The 26,774-nt window shown below is 52.8% G+C and overlaps 1 protein-coding gene across 1 annotated transcript in view; it reads right to left on the minus strand.

The window, feature by feature from the left end:
* KCNJ9 (potassium inwardly rectifying channel subfamily J member 9) overlaps positions 1-26,774 on the minus strand; it is a 28,552-nt gene that overhangs the window by 1,406 nt on the left and 372 nt on the right. Inside the window, exons 2-3 of the mRNA XM_034756898.1 lie at positions 15,265-16,243; positions 107-403 (exon numbers count right to left, since the gene is read on the minus strand). Of these exons, the coding sequence (XP_034612789.1) occupies positions 107-403; positions 15,265-16,198 (1,231 nt within the window). The 5' untranslated portion in view covers positions 16,199-16,243. The remainder of the gene's footprint in view (positions 1-106; positions 404-15,264; positions 16,244-26,774) is intronic.

Below are 26,774 nucleotides of genomic sequence, written 5' to 3' on the forward strand. Positions count from 1 at the left end.
TCATCCTTCTACCATCCCCCAATCTTCCGTTCTGTGCCCAAACACTTTGTCCTTGGCTGGCTCTGTCTCCCCACCTCTGCACCATTCCATTACACCTTGGACTCACTCTCCGGGTTGGCCAGGCTACCGTTCCTCTCCTTATCCCCTGCTTCTTTCTCTGTCCCTTCCTCCACCTTCTCGTCCAGCCGGCTGGGAATGGACCAGTAGAGGTGGGCGTCCATGCGGGCTGTGGCCTCGGCCAGTTCCTTGGCACTGCAGCTGGGCGTGGGCACCTCGAAGGTCTGGTGAAAGCTGTTGTAGTCCACCTCGTAGAAGCCATCCTCCAAGCTCAGCACTGACATGAAGCGATGTCCCCACAGCACCTCGTCCATCAGGTAGGAGCTCCGGGCCTGGCAGGTCATCCCTAGGGAAACAAGCGCAGCACTGATAAGGCAATAAGGCCCAGGTGGGAGGGCACTTGACTAGGATACAGAAAACCAGGTTTCTATTCCCAGCTCTGAACTGCTGGACAACCTTGGGCAAGGCACTTCCCCTCTCTGTGCCTCAATTTCCCCTACTAACCGGTGTCCATTTAGACTGGAAGGATCCGTCTACACTGCAACTAGACACCCATGACTGGCCCATGCCAGACGACTCTGGCTGCATGGCATTCAGGCTCAGGGACAATGCGAACATCTACACTGCAATGAATCAGCCCCACAGCCTGAGCCCGAGGCACCTGGCAGGGGCCGGCCGCAGGTGTTCATTGCAGTGTAGACATAGCCTAAGAGCCAGATTTACACAGGTATTTAGGTCCCTAAAGATGCAGTTAGGTACCTCAATCCCTTTGAAACTCTCGCCCTAAGTTCTTCAGGGCAGGGATCATCTCTCATTGTGTGTCTGGGCAGCCCCTGGCACAATGGGGCTCTGACCTCAGCTGGGGCAGGCACTATCTCACACCCCCTGTCTGTGCAGCACTCTGCACAACAGGGGCCTGATCTCAGTTGAGGCCTCCACATGTTACCAGAAGATTAATAATAGTCATGCTGGCCACGGTCTCATTGCCTAGGCACCGAGGTTTAAACTGTAGCCCGACCGCTGCCCTGCAAAGGGAAATCGCCCAGCAGTGCTGTGTAGGCTGGGTTAATGGATCAGACGAGAAAGGGAGCCAGCCTTGTTGCTGGGTAGACAAGAGATGGGGAAGACGGCAGTGTGCTCACCTCGCCCAGGGCACTGAGCCTGGTGACTGGCCAAACCCTGGGGGAAGGAGGAAGGCTCACTAAGCCGATCAAAGGGATGATGAGAGGAGGAGAGCTCTGCCTGAGAGAATGTGGGCAACCCCCTGACTGTCTCCCCCGCCTGAGGGGAGTGCGGGCGACCCCCTGCCTGTCTCCCCTGCCTGAGGGGAGCGCGGGTGATCCTCTGTCTCCCCTGCCTGAGGGGAGCGCGGGCGACCCCCTGCCTGAGGGGAGTGCGGGCGATCCCCTGACTGTCTCCCGTTGCCTGGGGTGTTGCCTATTTTGCCCTGAAAGTCGTTTGCTGAACTATTCTAGCAGAGATAAACTGGACTTAGAAACACCATGGAGGCCCCCTAGGCTGTGAGGACTTTCCACTGCGAGTAACACCGATTGCTGCAGCAGAGAGGTTGGCCCCCTGGGCGAATCAGTCCCCGCATCACCTCACTGCACTCAAGCACCTTCAGGCCTGCAATGACTCATCAAGGCACGTGGGTTCCTCCACATTATGGAGCCCACTAGTGTGGAATAAACTGGACTTATGAATTCAGGGAAATCCACCCTGGGGCTGTGTTACCTGCAGGTTGCATAATGTTATGCATGTACCCACTTCAAATCCACCTTCCTCTTCCCTTTACATGCTTTGTCTGTATTTCCCCTTGTAAATAAAGTGTGCCTTGATTGTTGGCTCATCTATTATGGAGGTGTCAGAAGAATATATGTCCACGGTGTCAGGCTAATCATAGGAGTAAATACTGGGTCAGGGATAGTTGAACCACATTGGGAGGTGAGGTCAGGTTCCTAACTTCTTTAAACAGTCAGGGAGAGGCACCACTAGTTAGCAGCAAAGAGCCCAGGGCATTGAAACCCAAAGCAGAGTGACACCGGGTAAGGTCTCCTGTTGATCATTAGCTGCCCTTAGGGCTACAGCGATCCATAAACCTGCTACAATTCTAATGGCTAGTGACAGAAAGCAAAGCCGAGGACATTCTAATAATTATTCAGTGCATTGCAGAAGAAGGGGCTAAAGTGAAGCTTCTCCACGAACCCAGCACATGGGCACAAAGGTCTGGGTCTCCATCTGCCTGCAATTGGTGGTAGACAGACAGGTTCCTACAGCTGCCTGCTCCTTTATTGAGTCTCCTAAGCTTTTAACCACAGTGACATCATGTGGCAGTGAGTTCCACAGGCTAATTGTGCGTTGCAAAGAAAAACATCACCAGTTCCCTTGGAGTTGCACTGAGTGCTGCACCTAAGGAATGTTCCTTCGGGTGCTGTCTTTGCCATAGGGGGCCAGCAGAGGTCAGGGCAGCCTCGGAGAATACATGCTGGCTGCTGGGCCAAGAGACAAGGAGGTGACAATCCTGGGGTGAACAAGGGCCAGGAGGTGGGAAGTGCCCCCATTGCTGTTTACAACTGGCTTAGTTAGCACATGTTGATTGGCAATCAGTGAACTCTGGCTTTGTCTTCACTGCAGTAAAAGGAGAGTTTTTCCATTGCTGTAGCTCTCTTGCTGGGAAATCAGGCTGGAGTTTTTGCCATAGTTGAAGGAGGTCACACCTGGCTGGGGGAGCCTATAATGTCAACCCTACCTAGCTATATTGCAGTAAAAGCTACAGAACCTTGTCTCCACTAGGGTTTCACAGTGAGAGCTAATTACATATGTCAGTAGGTTAGTTATCTCGCTGAAAGAACACACCAGTTTTGGCAGTGAAGACGTAGCCTCGTTCACACATGGAGTCGATCTGGAATAGTTAATCCATTTTAAATTCACACTCGACCTTATTCTGGGTTAATTTTCATGGGCATGGAATCAGAGAGCCCATGTTCCTTGAAGGGGTTATTGTTGAAGGGACACCAGGGGAACAGGGCGCTGGTAGAGTCTGGCTGAAAGCAACTCAGCCACATGGATACAACAGTACACAGGATTTAATACATTTCCACGTGTTCACATGCGCCTGCATCCAGCTTCACTCATTGCTAATGAAACACAGATAAACTCTCAGGCCTGGGTTACCCAGTTTTTGTCTTGGTATAAAAACGTTGGTTGGGGGTGTGTGATTCTTTTACCCCAATAGTTAGGCTGTGGCTACACTAGGAGTGCTGTACTGGTATAGGAACACCAGTATACTACACCCACAACATGCTTCTGGTGTGGAGGTAACTATCCCGAAGAACAAGCTACAGCAGTAAAAGTTCAGTTTTGCTGGTCTAGCGGCAGCTACGCTACAGACTTCTGCCAACACAGCTTTGCCGGTTAGGAATCCAGTGCTGGCAAAAGTCTGTAGTGTGAAGTCTGTATGATTGCTCAGAGCTTCAGTATGAAACTGGAGAAAAGCCTGTTGAGAGTTTTTGGGTTAAGTTTAGAGGCGAGAGTAACAGATGTAAGCAGAGTCAGGATGAGCTCTACCCTGACATCTGGTGGTGAATTATGGCGAGGGTGGAAAAGAACTCCAGGGGCTGATCTGGTTTGCATAGGCACACCCACTCGCCTGGCATGAAACAACAGCAACTCAAAGTGGTTACTTTGGCTGGTGTGGGATCCCCAGTTTCTCTGTTATTGGGGTAGGAAGAATAAAGTTTTGTTACCCTGATTCTGTGAATCAAGGCCAGTGGAACTGTTGTATGACAGAAGGACTGAGTGAGTCCTTCACCATTACCTAAGTAGCACTTGCTTGACAAGGGGCATAGGTTACAGAACCCAGTGAATAGAGAGAGGATGTGAATAGGTATTTATATCTAATGGTATGGGCTGTTTTTGAGGGTTTGAAACACCAATTGCACTACTTCCTCTCTCCACTGTTGAATGTCAGAGCTAACTTTGATTCCATTAGGAGTCTATTTACAGGCTGCTGAGCTGAATTCACTTTGGGCCAGTGGTGCACTAGCACTGGGGCTCCCCTACTAAGAGCTGACATCACAAAAGAGCTAAAGTTATTGAGAGCTGAGATCACTGAGACTGTGTTAACTAGTGGGGGAGCCTGAAGCTATATTGCTAAGAGGCTGGCGGAGCTGCTAGCAGAGTGGAGCCTCACGGGACGGTGAGCAGGGTGGAGCCTTGTGGGAGCAGCCCAAGGAATGGCTGAAGTGGAGCAGAGCTGAGCGGAGCAGCTGCCAGAGCAGTTCGTGGACGGCGGGAGCAGCTCATGGGACAGCTGGTGGAGTGGAGTGGCTTGTGGAGAAGGCTGCGGCGCAACCCCACGGAGAGGCAGCCGGTCGGCCTCGGATCACGTAAGGTGCCCCTTAACACCCTGTGTGCCCCCTCCCCTCCCCCCGGCTTGAACTCTGGGACTGCACTGACCAGGGACAGAGACTTTGGGGGGTTGTTGGACTTTTGGGACTTTGGCGATCCTTGTGTTGCTGGACCCAAGAGACTTTGGGGTTGTTGGACTTTTGGGACTTTGGTGATTCTTGGGTTGCTGGTTTCAAGAACCAAAGGGAAAGGACACAGCCCAATTTGCTGGGGTGGGTTTTTTGCTCATGAAGCCTGTTTGTGGTGTTTTTCCAATTTAATGCTGATGTTGTTTACCTCATGTTATTAAACATTTTCTGTTACACTCAGACTCCGTGCTTGCGAGAGGGGAAGTATTGCCTCTTAGAAGCGCCCAGGGGGTGGTATGTAATTGTCCCAGGTCACTGGGTGGGGGCTCGAGCCGGTTTTGCATTTTGTTATTGAAACGGAACCCCTAGATACAGAACCCGGCCCTTGTTGCTGCCAACTTAGATGGGTTACACAAGGGTGATGTCGTGGTGGACGTCCGCTATAGACCACCAGACCAGGGGGATGAGGTAGACGAGGCTTTCTTCAGACAACTAACAGAAGTTTACAGATCATAGGCCCTGATTCTCATGGGGGACTTCAATCACCCTGGCGTCTGCTGGGAGAGCAATACAGCAGTGCACAGACAATCCAGGAAGTTTTTGGAGAGTGTTGGGGACAACTTCCTGGTGCAAGTGCTGGAGGAATCAACTAGGGGCTGTGCTCCTCTTGACCTGCTGCTCACAAACAGGGAAGAATTAGTAGGGGAAGTAGAAGTGGGTGGCAACCTGGGCAGCAGAGACCATGAGATGGTCGAGTTCAGGATCCTGATAAAAGGAAGAAAGGAGAGCAGCAGAATATGGACCCTGGACTTCAGAAAAGCAGACTTTGACTCCCTCAGGGAACTGATAGGCAGGATCCCCTGGGAGGCTAATCTGAGGGGGAAAGGAGTCCAGGAGAGCTGGCTGTATTTTAAAGAAGCCTTATTGAGGTCGCAGGAACAAACCATCTTGATGTGCAGAAAGGATAGTAAATATGGCAGGCGACCAGCTTGGCTTAACAGAGAAATCTTCAGTGAGCTTAAACACAAAAAGGAAGCTTACAAAAAGTGGAAACTTGGACAGATGATTAGGGAGGAGTATAAAACATTGCTCGAGCATGCAGGGGTGTGATCAGGAAGGCCAAAGCACAATTGGAGTTGCCGCTAGCAAGGGATGTGAAGGGTAACAAGAAGGGTTTCTACAGGTATGTTAGCAACAAGAAGAAGGTCAGGGAAAGTGTGGGACCCTTACTGAATGGGGGAGGCAACCTAGTGACAGGTGATGTGGAAAAGCTGAAGTAGTCAATGCTTTTTTTTGCCTCGGTCTTCACAGACAAGGCCAGCTCCCAGACTGCTGCACTGGGCAGCACAGTATGGGGAGAGGTGAGCAGCCCTCAGTAGTGAAAGAACAGGTTAAGGACTATTTAGAAAAGCTGGACGTGCACAAGTCCATGGGTCCAAATCTAATGCATCCGAGGGTGCCGAGGGAGTTGGCTGATGTGATTGCAGAGCCATTGGCCACTATCTTTGAAAGCTTGTGGTGATCGGGAGAGGGCCCCGAACAACTGGAAAAAGGCAAATATAGTGCCCATCTTTTAAAAAGGGAAGAAGGAGAATCCAGGGAACTACAGACAGCCTCACCTCAGTCCCTGAAAAAATCATGGAGTAGGTCCTCAAGTAATCCATTTTGAAGCACTTGGAGGAGAGGAAGGTGATCAGGAACAGTCAACATAGATTCACCAAGGACAAGTCATGCCTGACCAACCTGATTGCCTTCTATGATGAGATAACTGGCTCTGTGGATATGGGGACGTGGACATGGTATATCTTGACTTTAGCAAAGCTTTTGATAGGGCCTCCCACAGTATTCTTGCCAGCAAGTTAAAAAAGTATGGATTGGACGAATGAACTATAAGGTGGATAGAAAGTTGGCTAGATCGTCGGGCTTAACGGGTAGTGATCAACGGCTCGATGTCTAGTTGGCAGCTGGTATCAAGTGGAGTGCCCCAGGGGTCTGTCCTGGGGCCGGTTTTGTTCAATATCTTCATTAATGATCCAGATGATGGGATGGATTGCACCCTCAGCAAGTTCGTGGATGACACTAAGCTGGGGGGAGAGGTAGATATGCTGGAGAGTAGGGATAGGGTCCAGAGTGACTTTGACAAATTGGAGGATTGGGCCAAAAGAAATTTGATAAGGTTCAGCAAGGACAAGTGCAGAGTCCTGCACTTAGGTTGGAAGAATCCCATGCACCGCTACAGGCTGGGGACCGACTGGCTAAGCTGCAGTTCTGCAGAAAAGGACCTGGGGATTATAGTGGACGAGAAGCTGGATATGAGTCAACAGTGTGCCCTTGTTGCCAAGAAGGCTAACGGCATATTGGGCTGCATTAGTAGGAGCATTGCCAGCAGATCGAGGGAAGTGATTATTCCCTTCTATTTAGCACTAGTGAGGCCACATCTGGAGTATTGGGTCTAGTTTTGGGACCCCCATTACAGAAAGGATGTGGACAAATTGGAGAGAGCCCAGCGGAGGGCAACAAAAATAATCAGGGGGCTGGGGCACATGAATTATGAGGAGAGGCTGAGGGAACTGGGTTTATTTAGTCTGCAGAAGAGAAGAGTGAGGGGGGGATTTGATAGCAGCCATCAACTACCTGAAGGGGGGTTCCAAAGAGGATGGAGCTCGGCTGTTCTCAGTGGTGGCAGATGACAGAACAAGGAGAAATGGTCTCAAGTTGCAGTGGGAGAGATCTACGTTGAATATTAGGAAACACTATTTCACTAGGAGGGTGGTGAAGCACTGGAATGGGTTACCTAGGGAGGTAGTGGACTCTCCATCCTTAGAGGTTTTTAAGGCCCGGCTTGACAAAGCCCTGGCTGAGATGATTTAGTTGGGGTTGGTCCTGCTTTGAGCAGGGGTTGGACTTGATGACCTCCTGAGGTCTCTTCCAAAACTAATATTTTATGATTTTATGACCTGGACTTAGAGTGGTATAAAGGTGCTTTATGATCTAAAGATGAAAAGTGCTATATAAATGCTAGGTATTAATTATTTTACTGGTATAGCATTTTCACCTACTCGTGTGGGAATAGCTACACCGGGATAAGCACAGTTATATCAATATAATGTGCCCACCCTCAGGGGATTGGGCTCCTATCTGCATCTTAGGCACCTAAATACCTTTAAAAGTCCAATCTCTAGATACAGTAATGATGTAGGTGGGATAAGAAGTAGGAGAGAATAGAATAGAACCCAAACAGCGAGGCCCTGCTGCATTTCAGCCCCACTCCGAGAGCAGGACTTAGGTTGCCTGGTTCTAGGACTCATCACAAACATCTGTGTCCTGGAACAAGCACTTGGGGAGAGTCCAGACCAGCCTGTGCAAATATGTTAATTATCTTGAGTTAATTGACAATCAATTTAGAAATAGAAATAGAAATTTACTTGAGCTATAACCTCTCCTGTAGAGGGACTTGCCTCCAGGGAGAAAAACTAAGGGCTGGTCTACACTGGGGGGCGGGGGGGTCGATGTAAGATACGCAACTTCAGCTACAGGAATAGCGTCGCTGAAGTCGACGAATCTTATTTCGATTTACCTCCCGTCCTCACGCGCGAGATCGACGGCCGCGGCTCCCCCGTCGACTCTGCTACCGCCGCTCGCCCTGGTGGAGTTCCAGAATCAACGGGGAGCACGTTCAGAGATCACTATATCGCGTCTAGACGAGACATGATATAGCGATCCCCGATAGATCGATTACTACCCGCCGATTCGGCGGGTAGTCTGGACGTACCCCAAGGGGTGAATTTAAATGGGTATAGTTATATCAGTATAACCTTCATATGGACACTTATCTCAGTATAAGAGGGTCTTTTTTGGTTTAGCATATGTCACTTGGGAAGGGGGTTAAAGATAAACCAAACAACAACCACTCTTGAGTACTTTGTGTCCACATGGCGAGTTACACCGGTATAACTATAGGGGTTTTTAACTGTCCAGGTACAATGATAGTGGTATGATTGATAATGTTTTCCTGTGTAGACAACCCCCCAACAGGTTTGTGGGGAACCTGGGACTGGGTTTGGATTTGTAATAAAACCTTTGGGACGAGAGAAAAGATTGGTAGAATCATAGATTCTAAGCCCAGAAGGGAACTAGTTTGACCTGCTGTATAACTCAGGCTATAGAACTTCCCTGAATTAATTCCTAGTAGAACTAGAGTAAATCTATTACAAAAATATCCAGTCTTGATTTAGAAATTGCCAGTGATGGAGAATCCCCCACAGCCCTTGGTACATTGTTCCAATGGGTAATTACCCTCACTGCTAAAAATGTGCACCTTATTTCCTGTCTGAATTTATCTAGCTTCCGCTTCCAGCCATTACATCTTGTTATACCTTTGTCTGCTGGACTGAAGAGCCCATTATCAAATGTTTATTCCTCATGTAGGTACTTATAGACAGTGATCAAGTCACCCCTTAACCTTCTATTTGTTAAGATGAATAGATTGAACTCCTACAGCCTATGACCACAAGGCAGGTTTTCTAATCCCTCAATCATCCTCTTGGCTCTTCTCTGAACCCTCTCCAATATATCAACATCCTTCTTGAATTGTGAGCAGCAGAGGTGATAGAATAGAAAGAGAACTAGTGAGAGAAAAGAGAAACAATTGTGAAAGACTCTGAAAGCAGAATGGGAGAGAAAGTGAAATTGATCAAAAGGAGCGAAAAATACGTGAGAGAAGAGAGTAAATGAGAGGGTGATAGTGAAAGAGGAGAATGGGGAGGGGGGCTGTTTGGAGCTGGAGGTTATGTTGCAGTGTGCACATCATGTAGTCAGCTAGTTGGCATGGCCCGGCGCTGCCATCCATTCCTCTTACACTCGCATTCACTCCAGCCATCCAGAGGGATTAGCTTTGTATTATCGCGATCAATCGAAGCATTAAGCCTCAGCCTGGATAAAAGATACATGGATCCTAATTAATGCTGAAATCCCTCGGAGAGGGAACCAGGCCCACCCTCTCAGAAGACAGAGCGCAGGCTCTGTCGGGATCCACAGAAGAGCTTGCTGGGGTCCAGACAAGATGTAAGGAGGTGAAATTCCCACGGTGCTAGTGCCCTGAGATGGGGCAGAGGAGGGAGGAGGAAGGGGTATGTGGAAAGAAAAGATGATCAGCTTCCAAAATTAGGGCCAGAGAATCCGTGACACGACATGGTTTATGGGTTTCATGCCCACCCTGCTGGGGCACTGCCAGTACAATCCAATCCCAGGAACAACCCCCTGCCCACCCCCCCCTTACACTGGTTACAGGGCACATAGGGAGAGGGCATCATAGCTCATCATGGAGCATCAGTGAAGGACCAGTGCCACCTCCTGGTGCAAATGTGCCATGCACCCCTTTGTTTACAGCTCGCTTCTGCAACCACGGCCCCAGCCTAGCTGGTGTTTCCAATGCACTCGTCACCATTGTATCTGGAACCTCTTCTGTTTGGCGCAGAGGATGCCCTTTGCCTGCAGACACTGCCCACTGGGAAGGATCAAAATACAGGCTGCCGGTTTGCTTTCAAAGGGCAGATCAGAGCCTGGCCAGAGAGACGGATAATTCCTGGGAATGGAGTGTTCAGAAAGGATCCAGCCGCCGCGTGTCTGACTGCACTTCCCCCCTCATTTGATAACCATTAGCAATAATAACTGGAGTGCCCAGCTGGCGAATCATGCGCCCGCGTGTGAAATTCAAATCCTGTACATATGCAATAGTCACTTCACCCGCCAGCAAAATGCAACCACCTCTGAGGCAGGGGCATCATTTCAGGGGTGGGGCCATGTTGTGTCAGCATATGGAAGATGATATGTGACTATATTGTATCTGGCAAAGTCAGGGTGGGGAGTGGAAGAGATAATGGAATAGACAGACCTATGAAAAGTCGGGGGGAGAACCAAGTTTGGGGGAGCAACCGCCCCCTTGCTCCATAGCAAATAACACCCTCACTCTGGGGCGGGAGCAGTTGTTTAAAGGCTGCAGAACGATGCCATTTGACAGTCATAGGCGTCTGCATGGGCATACACAGCTCTTTCATCTGGCTGGAGTGCACCACAAAGACAACCCTCAGTTTCATTGTGCCCCCATGTCAGCAGGCACAGAGGCAGCATAGCCCATAGGACGGAGCAGAGACCTGGGACTCTGAAGATCTGGGTTCTGCTCCTAGCTCTGTACTGTGTGACCTTGCACAAGCCCCTTCCCTGCTCTGTGCCTCAGTTTCCCCATCTGTAAATGCGGGGTTATGATGCAACCTGTTTTGAGCAGAAACTTCAGGAACAGTTTTGTAGGATCATTAGGATGATGATGTAATGTCACTGTAACATCCAATACTGGCCCCCTGGTCCGCTAGGTGCTGTACGTCCACCTACCAAGAGGCAGTCCCTGCCCTGAAGACATTGCAAATAGACAAGATAGACACAGGACGGGAGGGGACTGCGAGGCCCAGGTGTCACACGGCAGGTGTGTGGCATAGCTCGGGTCTCCTGATTCCCAGGGCAAGGCAGTGGCCTACCCACTCACCCACACTGCTTCTCTCACAGCCCACCGCCTTTGTTCCATAAGAGGCCTGCTGCAGCTGTGGCCTTGCCAGAAGGATCACAGGGCTGGAGAAGACGGGGGGCTGATCCCCAAGTCAATCCTCCCACGGGGGAAGCACGTAGCTCTCTCCCAGGGGGTGCATCTGCTATTGACCTGCTCCTACACCCGCTCAGAGCCAGCCAACAGGCAGAATTCGCCACTGGTGACATGGCCCTGGGTTGCCGTGGTGACGAACATTGCACTTAAAGGAAGGGTTACATAACTCCCCATGGCGGGGAGAGGAAAAGGTTTAAAAAGAAAAGCTGCTGTTCCCATGTCCAGGAGCAAGGGACGAGGGAGAGAGAAGGAACAGGAAGGCCGTGAGCCCCGGGAAGATGGAGCCCCAGGGAGAATTTTTTCAATGAATCCCCAGGAGGCAGGATCCTGTCCTTAATCATCTCTGTGCTGCCCAGAGCATGACAGCCAGGCTGGGCTGCTGCTGAAGCCATCGCTTCGTCTCCCCTCTGAGCCGAAGTGACACCGGGAAATTTCCACAGAAAGCCTGGGATTTGACACTATTATAATGAGACCTAGTGCACCTCTCTAGCGCTTCTCCTCAGTAGCTTTCAGAGCAGGTCAGGATCCTTATCCCCCTTTCACAGCTGGGCAAACTGAGGCAGAGTGGTGACGTGAGCTGCCCAAAGTCACCCAGCGGGCCAGTGACAGAAGCCGAGAGAGTTCCCGGGGCTCCTGAGTCGTTGTCCAGTGCTCTATCCGCTAGAACACACTGCCTGCCATTTTGGTTGCTTACTGCAATGTTTAGATGGCTAGGGCATGGTCTCTGGGTTAGAGTTTAGAGACCTGGATTCTAGTCCTGCTGACTCACTGTGTCACTTTGGGCAAATCCCTTGTCCTCACCATGCCTCAGTTTCCACACCAGTATCCTGGTGAGACTATTACCTCACTGTGTCTGCCTTGTCTAATCAGATTGTGAGCATTTCCTGACAGGGACTGTATCCAGTGCTTAATTTGTAATGAAAGAGCCGCGGGGCTCAAGCAATTAGGTGCTTGTCTCAAGCAATTTTTTTACTTTTATAACTGACAGAGGTGCCAGGTTCTGAACTGCCAGGCTCAGAGGTGCCGGGGCTCTGAACGGCCAGGCCCAGAGGTGCCAGGTTCTGAACGGCCAGGCCCAGAGGTGCCGGGGCTCTGAACGGCCAGGCCCAGAGGTGCCAGGTTCTGAACGGCCAGGCCCAGAGGTGCCGGGGCTCTGAACGGCCAGGCCCAGAGGTGCCGGGGCTCTGAACCACCAGGCCCAGAGGTGCCAGGTTCTGAACCACCAGGCCCAGAGGTGCCGGGGCTCTGAACGGCCAGGCCCAGCTGGGGTCTGTGCAATTGCTGGGGCAATGGGAGCCCTGATCTCAGTCAGGGTCTGTATAGTGCCCAGCACAATGGGGCCCTGACTTCCTTTGGTGCGTCGATTTGCCACTACAATGCAAATCACAATTCGCTACCTGCTTCATAGCAGTTCTGGGAGGGTTAACGAATGTCCAAAAAGTGCTTTGAACGTACAACCCCCTATCGAAATGCGAAGCCCAGCAAATCTCAAACTGTGTTCTGCGAAGGCCTCGTGGTCTGTGGGCAGATGGCTGGGCACAAGGTGCTGGCTGCTGTAATACTTGCTCCGGATACTAGATTGCGCCAACAGACAGCTAGAATAAAACCTGTGCCCGCTCTGTATCTCTCCCAGAACGCCCCGTCACTGAACTTCACTGAGTGCCCAGGGGCTACTGTCGCTATGGCCCTGCCAAAGGGAAGGTTGCGGCGCTGCCCGGCTATCTGCCGCTGCTTATCTGGCCCCATCATGGCAGACCCTGAGTGCCTCACAAGCCTCAATGAATGTAACCTCACATCACCCATGGGGGAGCAGCATTATTAGCCCAGCTTTAAAGGGTAGTGAGGTCTAGTGAACAGAGTCCCATCTCTGCCACTGACCTGCTGAGTGACCTTGGGCAAGTCATATCCACTCTTGGTGCCTTGGGTTCTTTTCCCACCCTTTGCCTGTCTAGTCTCAACCGGGAACTGTTCGGGGGCAGGGACTGCCTCTCACTATGCGTCTGTGCAGCATCCGGCATGATGGTGCCGTGATCTTAGTGGGCTTCTAGGCACTACCCTACTATAAATAATAATACCCACAGTGTAACAAATGGGGAAACTGAGGTGCAGAAGGGTCAGGGCTTACATTTTTGAAAGGGACAAGTGATCTGGAGGGGGAGGAGTCTGAATTCATGACGGGAGCTGGATTTTCAGTTTGGGGGGCTCAGACTCAAAGCCGTTAGTCACAGCTGAAAACTAAGACCCATGTGTCTTTAAGGGTCACACAGGGAGACTGTGGTAGCCCCAGAAATTGAATCCAGATCCCCTGAGCCCCTGCCCAGTGCCTTAACCACACAGCCACTGCCACACAAAGCGCCCTCTTCACTACAGAGCACGTCCTGTTTGATTAAATCGATCAGCAGCCCGTGGAATCGGTGCGTAACAACGAAGAGTACAGCGAGCACTGAAAGCAGGGCAGAAAGCCTCAGCACCCTGAGCGGCACAGATTTCATTTACATAAAGGCTCCAGGTCATTAACGGGGAATAAATGATGCATTCCCGCCACCAGCTTATGTCAATTGCATGATGGTTTATTGCCTGTGCTCGACACGACGCTTCAGAATAAAGGAGAATTTTTTAACCTCTTCAAAGTAATGGTGATTCATTCCCTATTGATTGAATAAAACAGGAATTACTGTTTATTTAATGATCTTCTCTTAGGGTTCCTATTTCTTCCAGCTGCCCTTTTTTTTCTTTTTCATTTTTAATTAACTAACGTGCATCCAATATATTATTGTTTGGATAAAGGTAGCGCCTACAGACCATAACCAAGATCAGGACCCCAGACTGAGATCGGGGCCCCATTGTACCAGGCGTTGCATAGTCCCTACCTGAGAGTGGGGCCCCATTGTGCCAGGCGCTGCACAGACATACAGAGATACACAGTCCCTGCCTGAAAGAGCTCACAATGTAAACAGCGTAAATTCCCATTTTACAGCTGGGGAACCTGATGCCCAGTGAGAGGAAGTGACCAACCCAAAAATCACAGGGAGTAAATGGCAGAGCCAGAATTGAACCCAGATCACATAGCCCTGAGCCAGTGCCGTGTACCCATGATCTGTGTAAGCATTTTACCTCTACCTCCATAGCTTATCAGAGGGTTTTGTACCAGTGGCCTGGATCCCACTTTTAGCACTGCAGGACAGACCTCTCTCTATCTCTTGAGCTAAAGGAATAATTCCATTAGCTGTCAGGAGTAGTAGGTTGTTATCCTTTAAATGGCTCTGTTGCTGCCATTGCTATATGGATGAGATGTGACCAGGAATGAGGCAGGAGGTGAGCTCCAGGGGAGATCAGGAATGAGGCTGACAGAGATGGTAGAGCATCAGACAACAACAAGCTTCTTTGGAGTTGGATCGCAAAGAGGCTACACATGGGGGGAGGAAACCAGACTGCATGGGGAGGAATATAACAGGTTGGCACACTGCTGCTGTGGATCCAGCCAGGGAATGGCAAGCGAGCTTTCTCAACTCACTGAGGCTAGGAGGCACTGCCCACCCAGATTCAAGACAAGTAGGAGCAGGGTGTCTGGGGAGGGAGCACCTAGAGTGTGGGCTGAGCAGTCCTGAGGTAGAATCCCAGGTGAGCCCAGCCTGGAGAAAAGTCTTGGGCTGGATTCCTGTTGGGAATAAAGGACACCCCCCGACCCTGTAAGTGAGGTATTCTGGGTGAAAGTGGAGCAGCCACATGGTCACCTCCCAGGTTAAATGCTGCCCAAAACCTGGTCTGGATCCAGCCTACGCCTATGAAGAAATCACTCTGAACCTTGTCCCTAAACTGGGCTGGGAAAGTGTGAACAGGCCCAAAACCTGGCCTGGAGTTAGTGTGAGACTGGAAGGGACTCAGTCTAAACATGGTCTCAAAACTGAACAAGAACTAGTGAGAGTCTGGCTTAGACCCAAATCTGGACTAGATCCAGAGCAAGACTGGGGCAGATTCAAGGTAAACCCTGTCCCCAAACCAGCATTAGCCTAGGTTAGGCCCAAAACCCATCCTGGTCCAGTATGATCCTGGGGGACCCCAGGCACAACATCTTACCTGTGGCCTCCACCATCCCTTCCAAAATGACAACAATCTCAAACTCGTCCTTCGCCAGCTGCTCCTTGGAGACCTCCCAGAAGGGGCTGTGCTCATTGATCTCGTGGCTGATGATGAGGGGCGAGACCAGGAAGAGGCGGTCGTCGCCCGTCTCGAAGCCCACGTTGATGTCCGTCTGGTTGAGGGGGATAAACTCCCCCTCGTGGGTCTGCTTGGACTTGATCAGCTTGGCCCGGATGGAGGCCTCCACAATGTGGGAGCTGCGCAGGTCCCCGACCCGGAACATGAGGCACAGGCGGTCATCGCGCAGTGAAACCACGGCGTGGGAGGAGAAGACGAGGGTCTCAGCCCGCTTGTTGGGCTGGGAGATCTTGACGAACATGCAGCCCACCATGAAGGCATTGACCATGGAGCCCAGGATGGCCTGAAGCAGCAGGAGGATGATGCCCTCGGGACACTTGTCTGTAATGACTCGGTGACCGTAGCCAATGGTGGTCTCCGTCTCGATGGAGAAGAGGAAGGCCGAGACGAACCCATTGAGGTTGTTGACACAGGGCGTCCAGGTGTGGTCCTCCAGGTGGTCCAGGTCGCCACGGCAATAGGCAATGAACCACCAGATGAGGCCGAAGAAGAGCCAGGTGATGGCGTAGGCCAGGGTAAAGACCAACAGGCTGAAGCGCCACTTGAGGTCCACCAGGGTGGTGAAGATGTCCGTGAGGTAGCGGTAGGTCTCCCGCACGTTGCCGTGCTGCACGTTGCACTTGCCACCCTTCTCCACGTACCGCTGGCGCCTTTTCTTCTTCTCAGCCTTCTCCCGCTCGTTCTCCCTGCGGAGCCGCGCTGAGGCTTTGGACGGGCGGGAGCAGAGCGGGGGCTTCGCCTCACTCACCAGAGTCTCGGGGATGGTGGAGAAGCCAGAGTTCTCCTTCGCCATCTTAGCACCCTGGAGACTAGCTGCCCCGGCCAAGCTCCTTAGAGTCTGAGGAAGCAAGCAGGACACTGGGGATAAACAGATGCACCCCCACCTTTCACAGTAAGGACACTTAACCCTTACAGCGCCGAGGACTTACAGATCCACCTCCAGTGCTCCCTCTACCCCCCACTACGGTGTCCCAGCTCTTCGATCAACTCTTGATTATCTCCCTGGTGACCCCTTAACTCCCCAAGCCTGCCCTCAACTCCTGATTGATCCCCTAGTGCCCCCCAACTTCCCTCAATCCCAGACCCAACCCTGACAGCCCCCCCCCCCCCCCCCAACCCCCCAGACCCCACCCCACCTCCTGACTGCCCCACCAGCGACCCCCAATTCCTCTCAAACCCCCCCAGGCCTGCCCCCAACTCCTGATTGCTCCCCTGGTGCCCCCCAACTCCCCTCAACCCCAGACCTACCCCCAACCCCTGCTTGCCCCCAGTGACCCCAACTCCACATAATCACCCTTCCAGGTCCACCCCCAATTCCTGATTGTCTCCATGGTGTCCCCAACTCCCCATAGCCCGCTAAATCCCTCCTAACTTCTGATCTTGCCTTCTATCCCCCACCCAAAATACAGCCCCTCAGAGCCCCAACTGGCTCCCGCTCCCCTTCCATGGGCCTGGCTTCCTGCCAGCTCCCTTCCCTGAGCTTCCCCCACAATTGCCCTGTGCCACCCCTCCTGTGCTATGGGCTGCCAGCATGGCTCAGTGGTGAGGGCCCCAGGCTCTGCCACCGATTGGCTGCCTGGCCTTGGGCAAAGTCCCCGTGCCTCAGTTTCCCCCTTCCCTCTGTGCAACGGAGGGTGCTAGCACTCATCCTGCTGCGCAGGGTGCTCTGGGGTGGAGGGAGGAGTGAGCAGGGCAGAGACATTAGCAGAGCTGATGCTGCACAGAGCCTTGACAGGAGGGAAGAAGCCAGTGGCAGTCCCCACCTGCCCCTCCCCAGCGCCCATGGCTGTGCTGGCTAACGTACTGGGGAGCTCACCATGGGGTAGCCGGCACTGCAGCAGAGCTGGCATTGTTCAGCAAGCAGACTAGCAGGGGGTGGGGTTCCAGCTTAGAATCCCCTAGCGCTGTCTGCAGAGCAGAGGCACACGTCATTTACCCAGTTACCCCAGCTCACTTCTGAAGGGAGTGAGACTGGAGCCCTCTCTCCACAGGTCAGAGACAGCAGGGCTGGGGCAAGGCTGATCTCCTCTCGGACTGGGAGAGCATCTCCAGGGCCCCTGGAGTCCTGCTTCCTGGAGCACCCCCCCGCAGAGCTCAGAAGAGGGGGTCATTTATCACAGCATCTTCTGGGATGTGGATACGGATCAAAATGCAACGCTGATGTAAACAGGCTCCAATGCATGGCGCCTCCCATCACCGAGCTCTGGGGACTGAACTGAGACCTACAAGCTCATTGCACTGAGCGCATGGAAGAGCCGTGAGGCGCAGCTGACTTTCAGTCATTAGAGAGCACGTAAACCACTGACTGAAGCTGCCGTGGCGTGTGTCCACTAGGACTGGACCCAAAATGTAGATATTGTAAACGGGGGAGGGCGTGAGCTTTAATGAGCTAGATTTTGGGGATCCAGTTTTAGTCACTTCACAGGCAAAACTCCTGTTCAGCTACAGGGATTTTAAAAACAAACAAGCAAACAAACAAACAAACCCTGTATCAGAACTGGATAAAAACGTCAGGATTTAGCTCAGCACAAACAGACATGTGAGACCCACAGCACAGCATCTCTGGGCCCTGTGCCATAGAACCAGGATGTGAAACTGACCAGAAAGAGAACCGTGAAACTGACTAGGCCCGGAGCTGAGTGACCTGCAGCAAATCAACCAAACAACATCCAGAGCGAACAGTGGACACCTCATTCTTACATCGCGCTTTTCACCAGTAGTTACAAGGCACTTTACAGAAGAGGGCAGTATCGTTATCCTCATTTTACAGATGGGGAAACTGAGTCACAGAGAGGCCAAGTGGCTTGTCCAAGGTCACTGAGCAAGCCAGTGACAGAGCCAGGAATAAAGTAAATATCTCCAGAGGGTCCATCTAGAGCTCTGTCCACTAGCCACACTGGGTGCAAGGTGGGGGGAATTAAGACCTTTCCGTTTTAATGACTGCAGAGGTCAGTAACACAGTGAAAAAAGAAGAACAGGAGTACTTGTGGCACCTTAGAGACTAACAAATTTATTAGAGCATAAGCTTTCGTGGACTACAGTAACACAGTGGTGATGTTTGGGTCCCTCTGAACTGCTGCTTAACAACCCCCACACTTGCTCCCTGCAACACACTGATCCCCCCATTTTCCTACACAGCATCCCTCCCCTGCTGCCTGTAGCACAATGGCCCCTCTCACTGCACTGGGATCAGCAGGGACTCAGAGGGGAGGGTGCCTCCTACTGTATCACCAGCCCCAATTCCTGCAGTTCCTGAGTTTTGCCAGCCGTCTCCCCTCCACACAGTGACAAGGCTGCTTAGCTGGAGAGCTAACAAGGCCACAGCTGGAGGGATCTTTCCGGGGTCCCGTGAGCCTCACTGAAACTCTTCATATGCCTGGGTGGAGGAAGCTGAAGACTCGGGGACGGGGGGCAAACCCGAGTAGCTGGGCTACATGGGGGAGGGGGTTATCAGCTGCGCATCCAGGTCCAGAGCCCTCCCATTCCCCCCCCCCCCCAAATGACAGCTCAGGCACCCTCCCTGTCTCTCCTCACCTGGCTGAGTGCCTCATCGAGCTGCGGCAGGACTCCCTTCAGCCCCAGGGAGCTGGGAGCAGCGGCGGGAGGGGGTGGGGAGAAGGGAGGATGACAACCTCTCTGCAAGGAGGGAGGCCTGGAGATCTCAGCCCTGTGCCAAGGATCCAGGCGACGAGATTGCCGGCACCATGAGGCTGCATGGTTGGAGTGAGCCATGGTCACAACCAGCCAGGGGCCACTAGCTGGCTGTGAGTCTGTCTTCCCAGACCCTCTCTGCTCAGCGGTGCTCCTCGCTGGCCATCTCCAGAGAGGGGGCTCCCCTCAGGAGAGGTGCATGCTGAGCAGATGCACCCCCACTTCCCTCCCTGCTAACATCTCCCACCTGACTGCAGCCAATTCAGCCTTGCCTGGACCCAGAGCTCACACCTGGAGCCACCTTGCAAGCCTGGCTCAGCGCCCCCATCTGCACTGTAACAAACAATAGGACCTAGGGTTAGAACCCTGGTTCCTCATCTCCAAAAGCCCAGGCCTCTACTGCTTGAGCTAATGGAGGGCTCCCTGAGGCAGCAGTAGTAGAGTCTTTATCCTCTTGGGGCAGCGATGAGAGAAGCTGCTGCCTCAAGGATGGCAACAGGGCTCCAGGCTGCAGCTAACTCATAGACTCACAAACTTTAAGGTCAGAAGGGACCATTATGATCATCTAGTCTGACCTCCCACATGATGCAGGCCACAAAGCCGTCCCAACCCTTTCCCTTGACTCTGCTGTTGAAGTCCCCAAATCCTGTGGTTTAGAGACTTCAATTAGCAGAGAATCCTCCAGCTAGCGATCCCTGCCCCATGCTGCGGAGGAAGGCGAAAAACCTCCAGGGCCTCTGCCAATCTACCCTGGAGGAAAATTCCTTCCCGACCCCAAATATGGCGATCAGTAAGACCCCGAGCACGTAGGCAAGATTCTCCAGCCAGACCCTCATTGGCCATTATACTATTTACCAGCAATGGCACGTTGTTCCTTTGACTAAAATCATGTTATCCCATTAGACCATTCCCTCCATAAACTTATCTAGCTTAATCTTAAAACCAGACAGGTCCGTCGCCCCCACCATTTCCCTCGGAAGGCTGTTCCAATATTTCACCCCTCTGACGGTCAGAAAACTTCGTCTAATTTCAAGCCTAAACTTCCCCTCGGCCAGTTTATATCCATTCATTCTCGTGTCCACATTAGTACTGAGCTGAAATAATTCCTCTCCCTCCCTGGTATTTATTCCTCTGATATAGTTAAAGAGAGCAATCATATCCCCCCTCAGCCTTCGTTTGGTCAGGCTAAACAACCCGAGCTCCCCGAGTCTCCTTTCATACGACAGGTTTTCCATTCCTCTGATCATCCTAGTGGCCCTTCTCTGTACCCGTTCCAGTTTGAGTTCATCTTTTTTAAACATGGGAGACCAGAACTGCACACAGTACTCCAAATGAGGTCTCACCAGTGCCTTGTACAATGGAAGCAGCACCTCCTTATCCCCACTAGATATACCTCGCCTAATGCATCCCAAGACTGCATTGGCTTTTTTCACTGCCACGTCACATTGTCGACTCATAGTCATCCTGCGGTCTACCAGGACCCCGAGGTCTTTCTCCTCCTCCGTTACTTCCAACCGATGCGTCCCCAGCTTGTAACTAAAATTGTTGTTAGTCATCTTTTCATTATTAAATTTCATCCTATTTCTGTTACTCCAATTCACAAGGTCATTCAAGTCTCCCTGCAGAATATCCCTAACTGCTCTGTGAGGAGGCGGCTGTTCGGATGGACTCAGAGCCAGCTGCAGCTTTGGCCCAGATCCCAACCCCTTTCTATTTTCAGTCAATTCTCACTTGGCCTTGATGCCCCCTGGCCTCACCCTGGAGAAGTTGCCCCATCTCAGCAGGAACCTTGTGCCATTTCCAACCCCCTTTCCAGGCCAAAGGGCTTCGGAGACAGACGCGAACCCAACCTTCGAACTGCCTGGGGTTCTACCGGGAAACGTCTCCCCTCCCTCTCTGAGCTGCAGGGAGCTGCAAGATCCCACCATGCAGAGGGGCAGGGCAGGGGGTGGGACACCTGTCTAGTCTCCAAGTACCCTGCTGGGGGAGAGCTGCCACGGTGCAGGCTACAAAAACTACTAGAGCTGGGGGACTGGCTCCTCCGCTCCCATGCAGGGCTCCATGGAACACCCCACCAGCCACCCTCCAGGTCCCCACTCTCTGGTGCGACACAGTGATCCAGCCGCCCCTCCCGGTCTCTTCAGATGACAGTGAAGTACAGACCCATAAGCCTCGCTGGAGGGCCAGAAGCCCCTCTGCCCCCTGACATCTAGCATTCGAGACATGGCTCCCCCAGGTCCGGTCTGCGCTGGGCACAGCGTGGGCGAGTTAGTGATGGGGAAGCCGTCAAGAAGCAAATGTCAATCAAATCCTCCAGACTCAAGCACCGGGAAATCTTTATACACTCGTGACAACAAAGGACTCGTATTGCTGGCTAGAGCTGGGGAATACTGTGGGTGCCTCATGGTACTGACCTCCAGCACCCCGGCTATACCTGTCCTGACCCCCCACTCCTGCTCTGCTCATGCTCCTAAATCCAGGTTTGCAGAACCTCTGCTGTTCCAGTCTTGGGTTCCCACCAACAGCTTTGCTGGTGCCCCTCAATCAATCTTATCCCTAAGCTCCACCTACACAGAGCTCTGCCGGTTCCCCTCAATCCTGAGCCCCTGATCCCCTCACTACGCCTGGCCTGGGCTCTCCATCCTGACCTCTGCCGAGGCACCTGATTTCCAGCAGCACCCCCTGCTGGGAGGGGAAAGGGGATGACCACAGGTGCCCCGGAGCGCTCGGCCGTGCAGTGAACTCAGCTCCGGGACATAGCCTCTAACGTTCATTCCGTGCTTTTCATAACGAGGAGAGTCCAGCTGAGACGGCTGGGGAAGCTTGGCCCGGGGCCTTGGTAATAAATATTGACTTTGCCTCTGAAGATAACGGGGCTGTTTGTGCTTCTTATGCTACAAAAGCACCCAGGCGCCGTGCCGCTGCCTCAGCATTTGTCCCCCTGCCCATTACTTAGCACCCTCGCTTAGTCCTTGGGCTGCTTCTGCCACCGGGCATTGATTACATGCAACCAATTCCAGTGCAAAAAAATGCTACTGGCCCAGCCTAAATAACACCTGGTAACATTTCTAAAGCAGCTCCCATCCTGACAAAGCCGGCAGAACTTTGCAAAGTGCAGCCTCCATTAGACACCCCCACCCCCCCGAGAGCTGGTTTAGACACTGGGTATCCGCTAGAACAATTTGCCCAACAGTGACATGCAGCCACCTTTGGGGAGTGCCGCGGAAGCTGCAGAACAGCACACAGCCATGCTGCCTGCAAGCTGGATATCCGGCAGGGAAAAGTTGAGGGGTAACTTCTCCAGTTGAAACGGGTGTGGTGGGGCAGGAAAGAAAAGTCTGAGCAGGAAACCCATCTGCAAAGCCCTGGGGCAACGGGATCTTTTAGGGGGTGGCCCTGTGAGGTGCTGTCAGTGTATGCGTGTGTGTGTGTATACCCTAGCGGTAGCAAGTTCTACTGCATTTAGCACAGGGTTGCATATTTTACCAGTGGGAAAACGGAGGCACAGAGTGGTAGTGGGTGGTAGCACATGAGACCTGACTGAGGTGCTGGGACCTGCAATTCCCACAGGTCTGCACCCCACAGTGTCAGGGTCTGTGTCCCAGTATAGTCATAGCCCTTCATCCAATAGATGGCGCCTCCAGCAGTGAGGCAGCCCAGAGCACTGCGCTGGGTCCTGCTCCTGGCTCGGACACTCACCGGCTCTTGGCCTGGGGCAAGTATGTCAGGGCCAGAGTCAGGTCTCATGTGCTACCAGCCACTACCATTCTGTGCCTCAGTTTTCCCACTGGTAAACTATGCAACCCTGTGCTAAATGCAGTAGAACTTGCTACCGCTGGGGTATACACACACACACATACACTGACATACAACACACACACAATCACAGACACACCATACATACCACACAAAACCAAAACACACACATGAGCAAATATGAGCAAAACATACACAACCAAAAATATACAGACACATGCAAAGTCAGACAAAATGCACACACAATAAACACACACACAGCACTCAGGCATGCACATACTCAAACAAAAGCACAAACACACACAAGATGTGTATATACACACCCAAAACATACACACGCACACACAAACATACCCAAACCCGCACACCCTTACTTGTGAGCATGAATTTTTGAGCACAAACATGCTGTCACGATTTTCACAGGGTTCCATGGGAAAAAGGTTGAGCATCCCCAAATCTCACAAAATAAAGAACTCAATCAATTTGGGCCTCATGAAATGTGCTGGTGACTGATCTCACACCCATCCCCATGACTCATGCCCCACAGCCCAGCTCTAGCCCCATGACGGGGCTTTCCCAAGGTATGTCTGAGGTTTGCTGTGTTGTATCAATATTATTCAACCCCATGTGTCTTTTTCTGGGGGTTGGCGGCTGGGAAGCAGCGTCTGCCAGAGACGCAGCTGGCGATGTTACCCACGGTGGGCTCTGAACCAATGACGAGAGAGATGATAAGATCTTACAGTACATTCGAGTAGCAAAACCCTTCTCTGTACTCTACACAGAGGCAGTGCAGGACCCAGCCCCATGGGAGGGGGATGAGACAGCTGCCAGTGCACCAGGGAAATTGACAATTTGGGCACAGAGAAAGACATAAACCCTCAAGTAAGGACCCTCTTTATACGTCCTTGGGGAGATTAGAACCAGGACCTTTAGCTGTAATGGGGAGGGGGGAATTTCAAAAGCACACAGCACTGGCTTCATGCTGCTCTCTCGGCAGTAAGTGGGAGTTTTACTATTAATTTAATGGAGCAGAGCTGGGCCATCGCTGGGCACTTCTGAAAATGCCACCCCAGCTTCATTGCTCCTTATTGCTTGAGCTAAAGGAGCAACTCTACCAGCTAGTAGCAGTCATAGGCTAGCTACTGGGGAGATGCAAAGCAACCACCTGGTGAATTTCACTAGCTCCAGATCAGTGCCCCGGGAATCAGAACGCCTGGGTTCTATTCCTGATTCTGTCATTGACTCCCCCTGTGACGTCTTCCCCTCTCTGGTGTTTTAGTGCCACCGCCCCTCCTGGGATGATGTAGCAGTCCACGATTTGAGAGTGACAGGCGGGGAGCACTCAGGGTTAGGACTGTGAAGCACGTGCTGGGATTATTAATAATAAGACTGAGCAGCAGACGATAGTGCGGGTGCTGATGGCCTACTGGAAACGGCCTTTAGTAGCGTGCCTGGGATTAGCCAGTTGATCTAGCTAGGAAAGGAGGCAGGATGAGCCAACCTTAGCAGGGGGACTCTGAGCTACAAATCCAGGCCCCAATCCTGAGGTGTCCCCCTCAGACCTGACTGCCAGAGCATAGCCTGCTGCTAGCCTACAAAGCCATCCCGTCCTTTGACCTCAGGGAGTTGGGGGACTTTTTCTGCCCAGTACAGGCTGAGTTGGCTTAGAAGGGACAAAGTCTCCTGGGTAATTAAAGGACAATGGCAGAGGTGCCCACTGGGGAGTCAAAGTGCGACAATTTGTTATGAAGGAAAGTTCAGCATGGAGGGGAGATCGTCCAAGGTGCTCGGCATGCTGAGTGCTGGGGGATCCTTGTGGGAGCTGAGCCTTGGAAAGCCTGACCCCATGGGGCTACCCCACAGACTCTCTGTGGATTTCAAGGAGCTTTGGACCAGGACCTACAGTTCAGGGAGTCATTCTTCCTAATTACCCATTAGGAAGCAGCCATGTGGGCACAGGGAACTGCCTGAGAAATTTCTGAACCATATAATACTTTGGTCTTTACAACTGTTGCCCTCAGGGCACTTAGTAAAGAAGGATAGGCTTGTGGTTAAGCGTACAGTTCCCAGCTCTGATATGGACTCCCTGTGTGACTTTGGGAGAGTCACATGATTGCTCGGTGCCTCAGTTTCCCATGTGTTAAATGGGGCCCCTTCCTTTCACTATGCCTTTGTCTCTTTCAGCTACAAGCCCTTTGGGGGAGGAACCACGTCTCACTCTGTGCAGTGCCTGGCACGATGCAGCTCTGATCTCAGTTAGGGACTCTAGGCATTGCAGTGCTATGAAAAAATGTGCCATTGTCCCCATTTCACAGCTGGGAAAAACTGAGGCAGAGAGAAGTCACTTGCCCAAGAGCAGCGGGGAATAGACCCCCACGCCAGTGCCTCCCCACGGCTGCCTCTGTGCTCTATTGTTTGAGAAAAGAATCTGGGGTGCTTTAGGGACTGACGATGTAACTACCTGGGCAGTGACAACAATAGACCTCGCTTCACTGTGCTGTGGGAGGCTCCTGCCATCCTAGGCACTTTAGCAGGGTGGGATCTATGCTCCCAGGGCTGGATCCTCCCATGTCGGCTGGTCATTTAACCCCCTCCGTGGCTGGTAGAATCTCACCACTCTCCAGCCATCTTAACCAGCTCAGGAGACTGCCCAGGGTAAGGGTGGCGCAGAACGGCTATCGGGGCTCCTCTGCCACTCCCCCTCCCTGCTGTTGGCATAGCAACAGTAACGGGGCATGACTGGGATGCTGCTGATCTCAGCTGTGTGCAGCCAGCATAGATTAGAGCAGCTCCCAGGCTGCTCCAAATCACTGGAGCGAGGGACCAGCTGTGCCAGGATCAGGGGAGGGCAGAGAGGAGCTTTACCCCATCCCTGCCCACACCCAACCTGCAGCCTGGGCACTTCCCTCCTCAGCTTGGCCCCAGGAGCTCTACGCTGCATCATCCGAGTGGGACCTGTAACAGCATATCCCACCGCTGTATCCTGGGCCTGTGAGGGGCAGAGAGCCCCCACCCCCACTGCCTGTCCAGGGAGCACTCAGCAAAGGCCACGCCTCTCACCCTCAGGCTCCCAATCTTAGGTACATAGCTGGCCCTGTTACCCTAGTATCTGGGCATCTCACAAACTCTAATGTATTTAGCCTCACACACACACACACACCCCGTCCCAGCAGGACATGGCGATCATCCCCATTGCACAGCTGGGAAACTGAGGCACATCCCCAAGGCCACGCAGGGAGTCTGTGGCAGAGTGGGGACCTGGACCCAGGACGCCCGCAGGCCGGGCTAGCGCCCTCACTGGTGGGCCCTCCCTCCCCTCGACAGGCCTGGGGCTCTCGGAAAAGCCCTGCTCCGGCTCCTGCAGGCTGATTCAACTGCAGCTTCCACCTAGAGGGACGCTGGCCACATCCAGAGTGACCCCCGCCCAATCACCACCCACCTGGGAGCGATGCAAATCCATAGTCCCGGGCTGCCCCCTCGGCTCTCCCCCGCCCCAGGGTGATCTGACAGCTGTGTCCTTGGGCGCCCGCTGCCTGACTGGGGCTGTGGGGTTGGAGAGGGAGATTGTGCCTGGTGCTTCTGCCAGTCCCACTTCCTAGCCCTGAGCGCCCTCCTGGACCCTCTCCCTGAGCCTCCACGGGGGAGGGTGTAAATTCAGCTACCCCCCCCCCAATGGCTTCCACAGTTGGGCTCCGGATCAGAGCGTCCCCAGATCTCGGGGGCGGGCAGTGCTGACCCCCTCCTGCCCCGTCACTTACCAGCGCGGTGGGAACAAAACGCCACCGGGTCCGAGTTTCACACCCGCCCCCCTCCCCAGGTATAAACGGCAGCGACCGGATCCGGAGTCCGGGTGGGCCCACTCGCTGGGTGACCCTTGAAGTCAGGGCGAGTCGGGACCCGGGGGAAAGGGGCGGGCAGCGCGTTTGAGAAATGAACCAGCCCCCCCGGCACCCCACTCCCCA

The sequence above is a fragment of the Trachemys scripta genome, chromosome 24, assembly GCF_013100865.1.
Source record: "Trachemys scripta elegans isolate TJP31775 chromosome 24, CAS_Tse_1.0, whole genome shotgun sequence".
Classification (NCBI taxonomy): Eukaryota; Metazoa; Chordata; order Testudines; family Emydidae; genus Trachemys; species Trachemys scripta.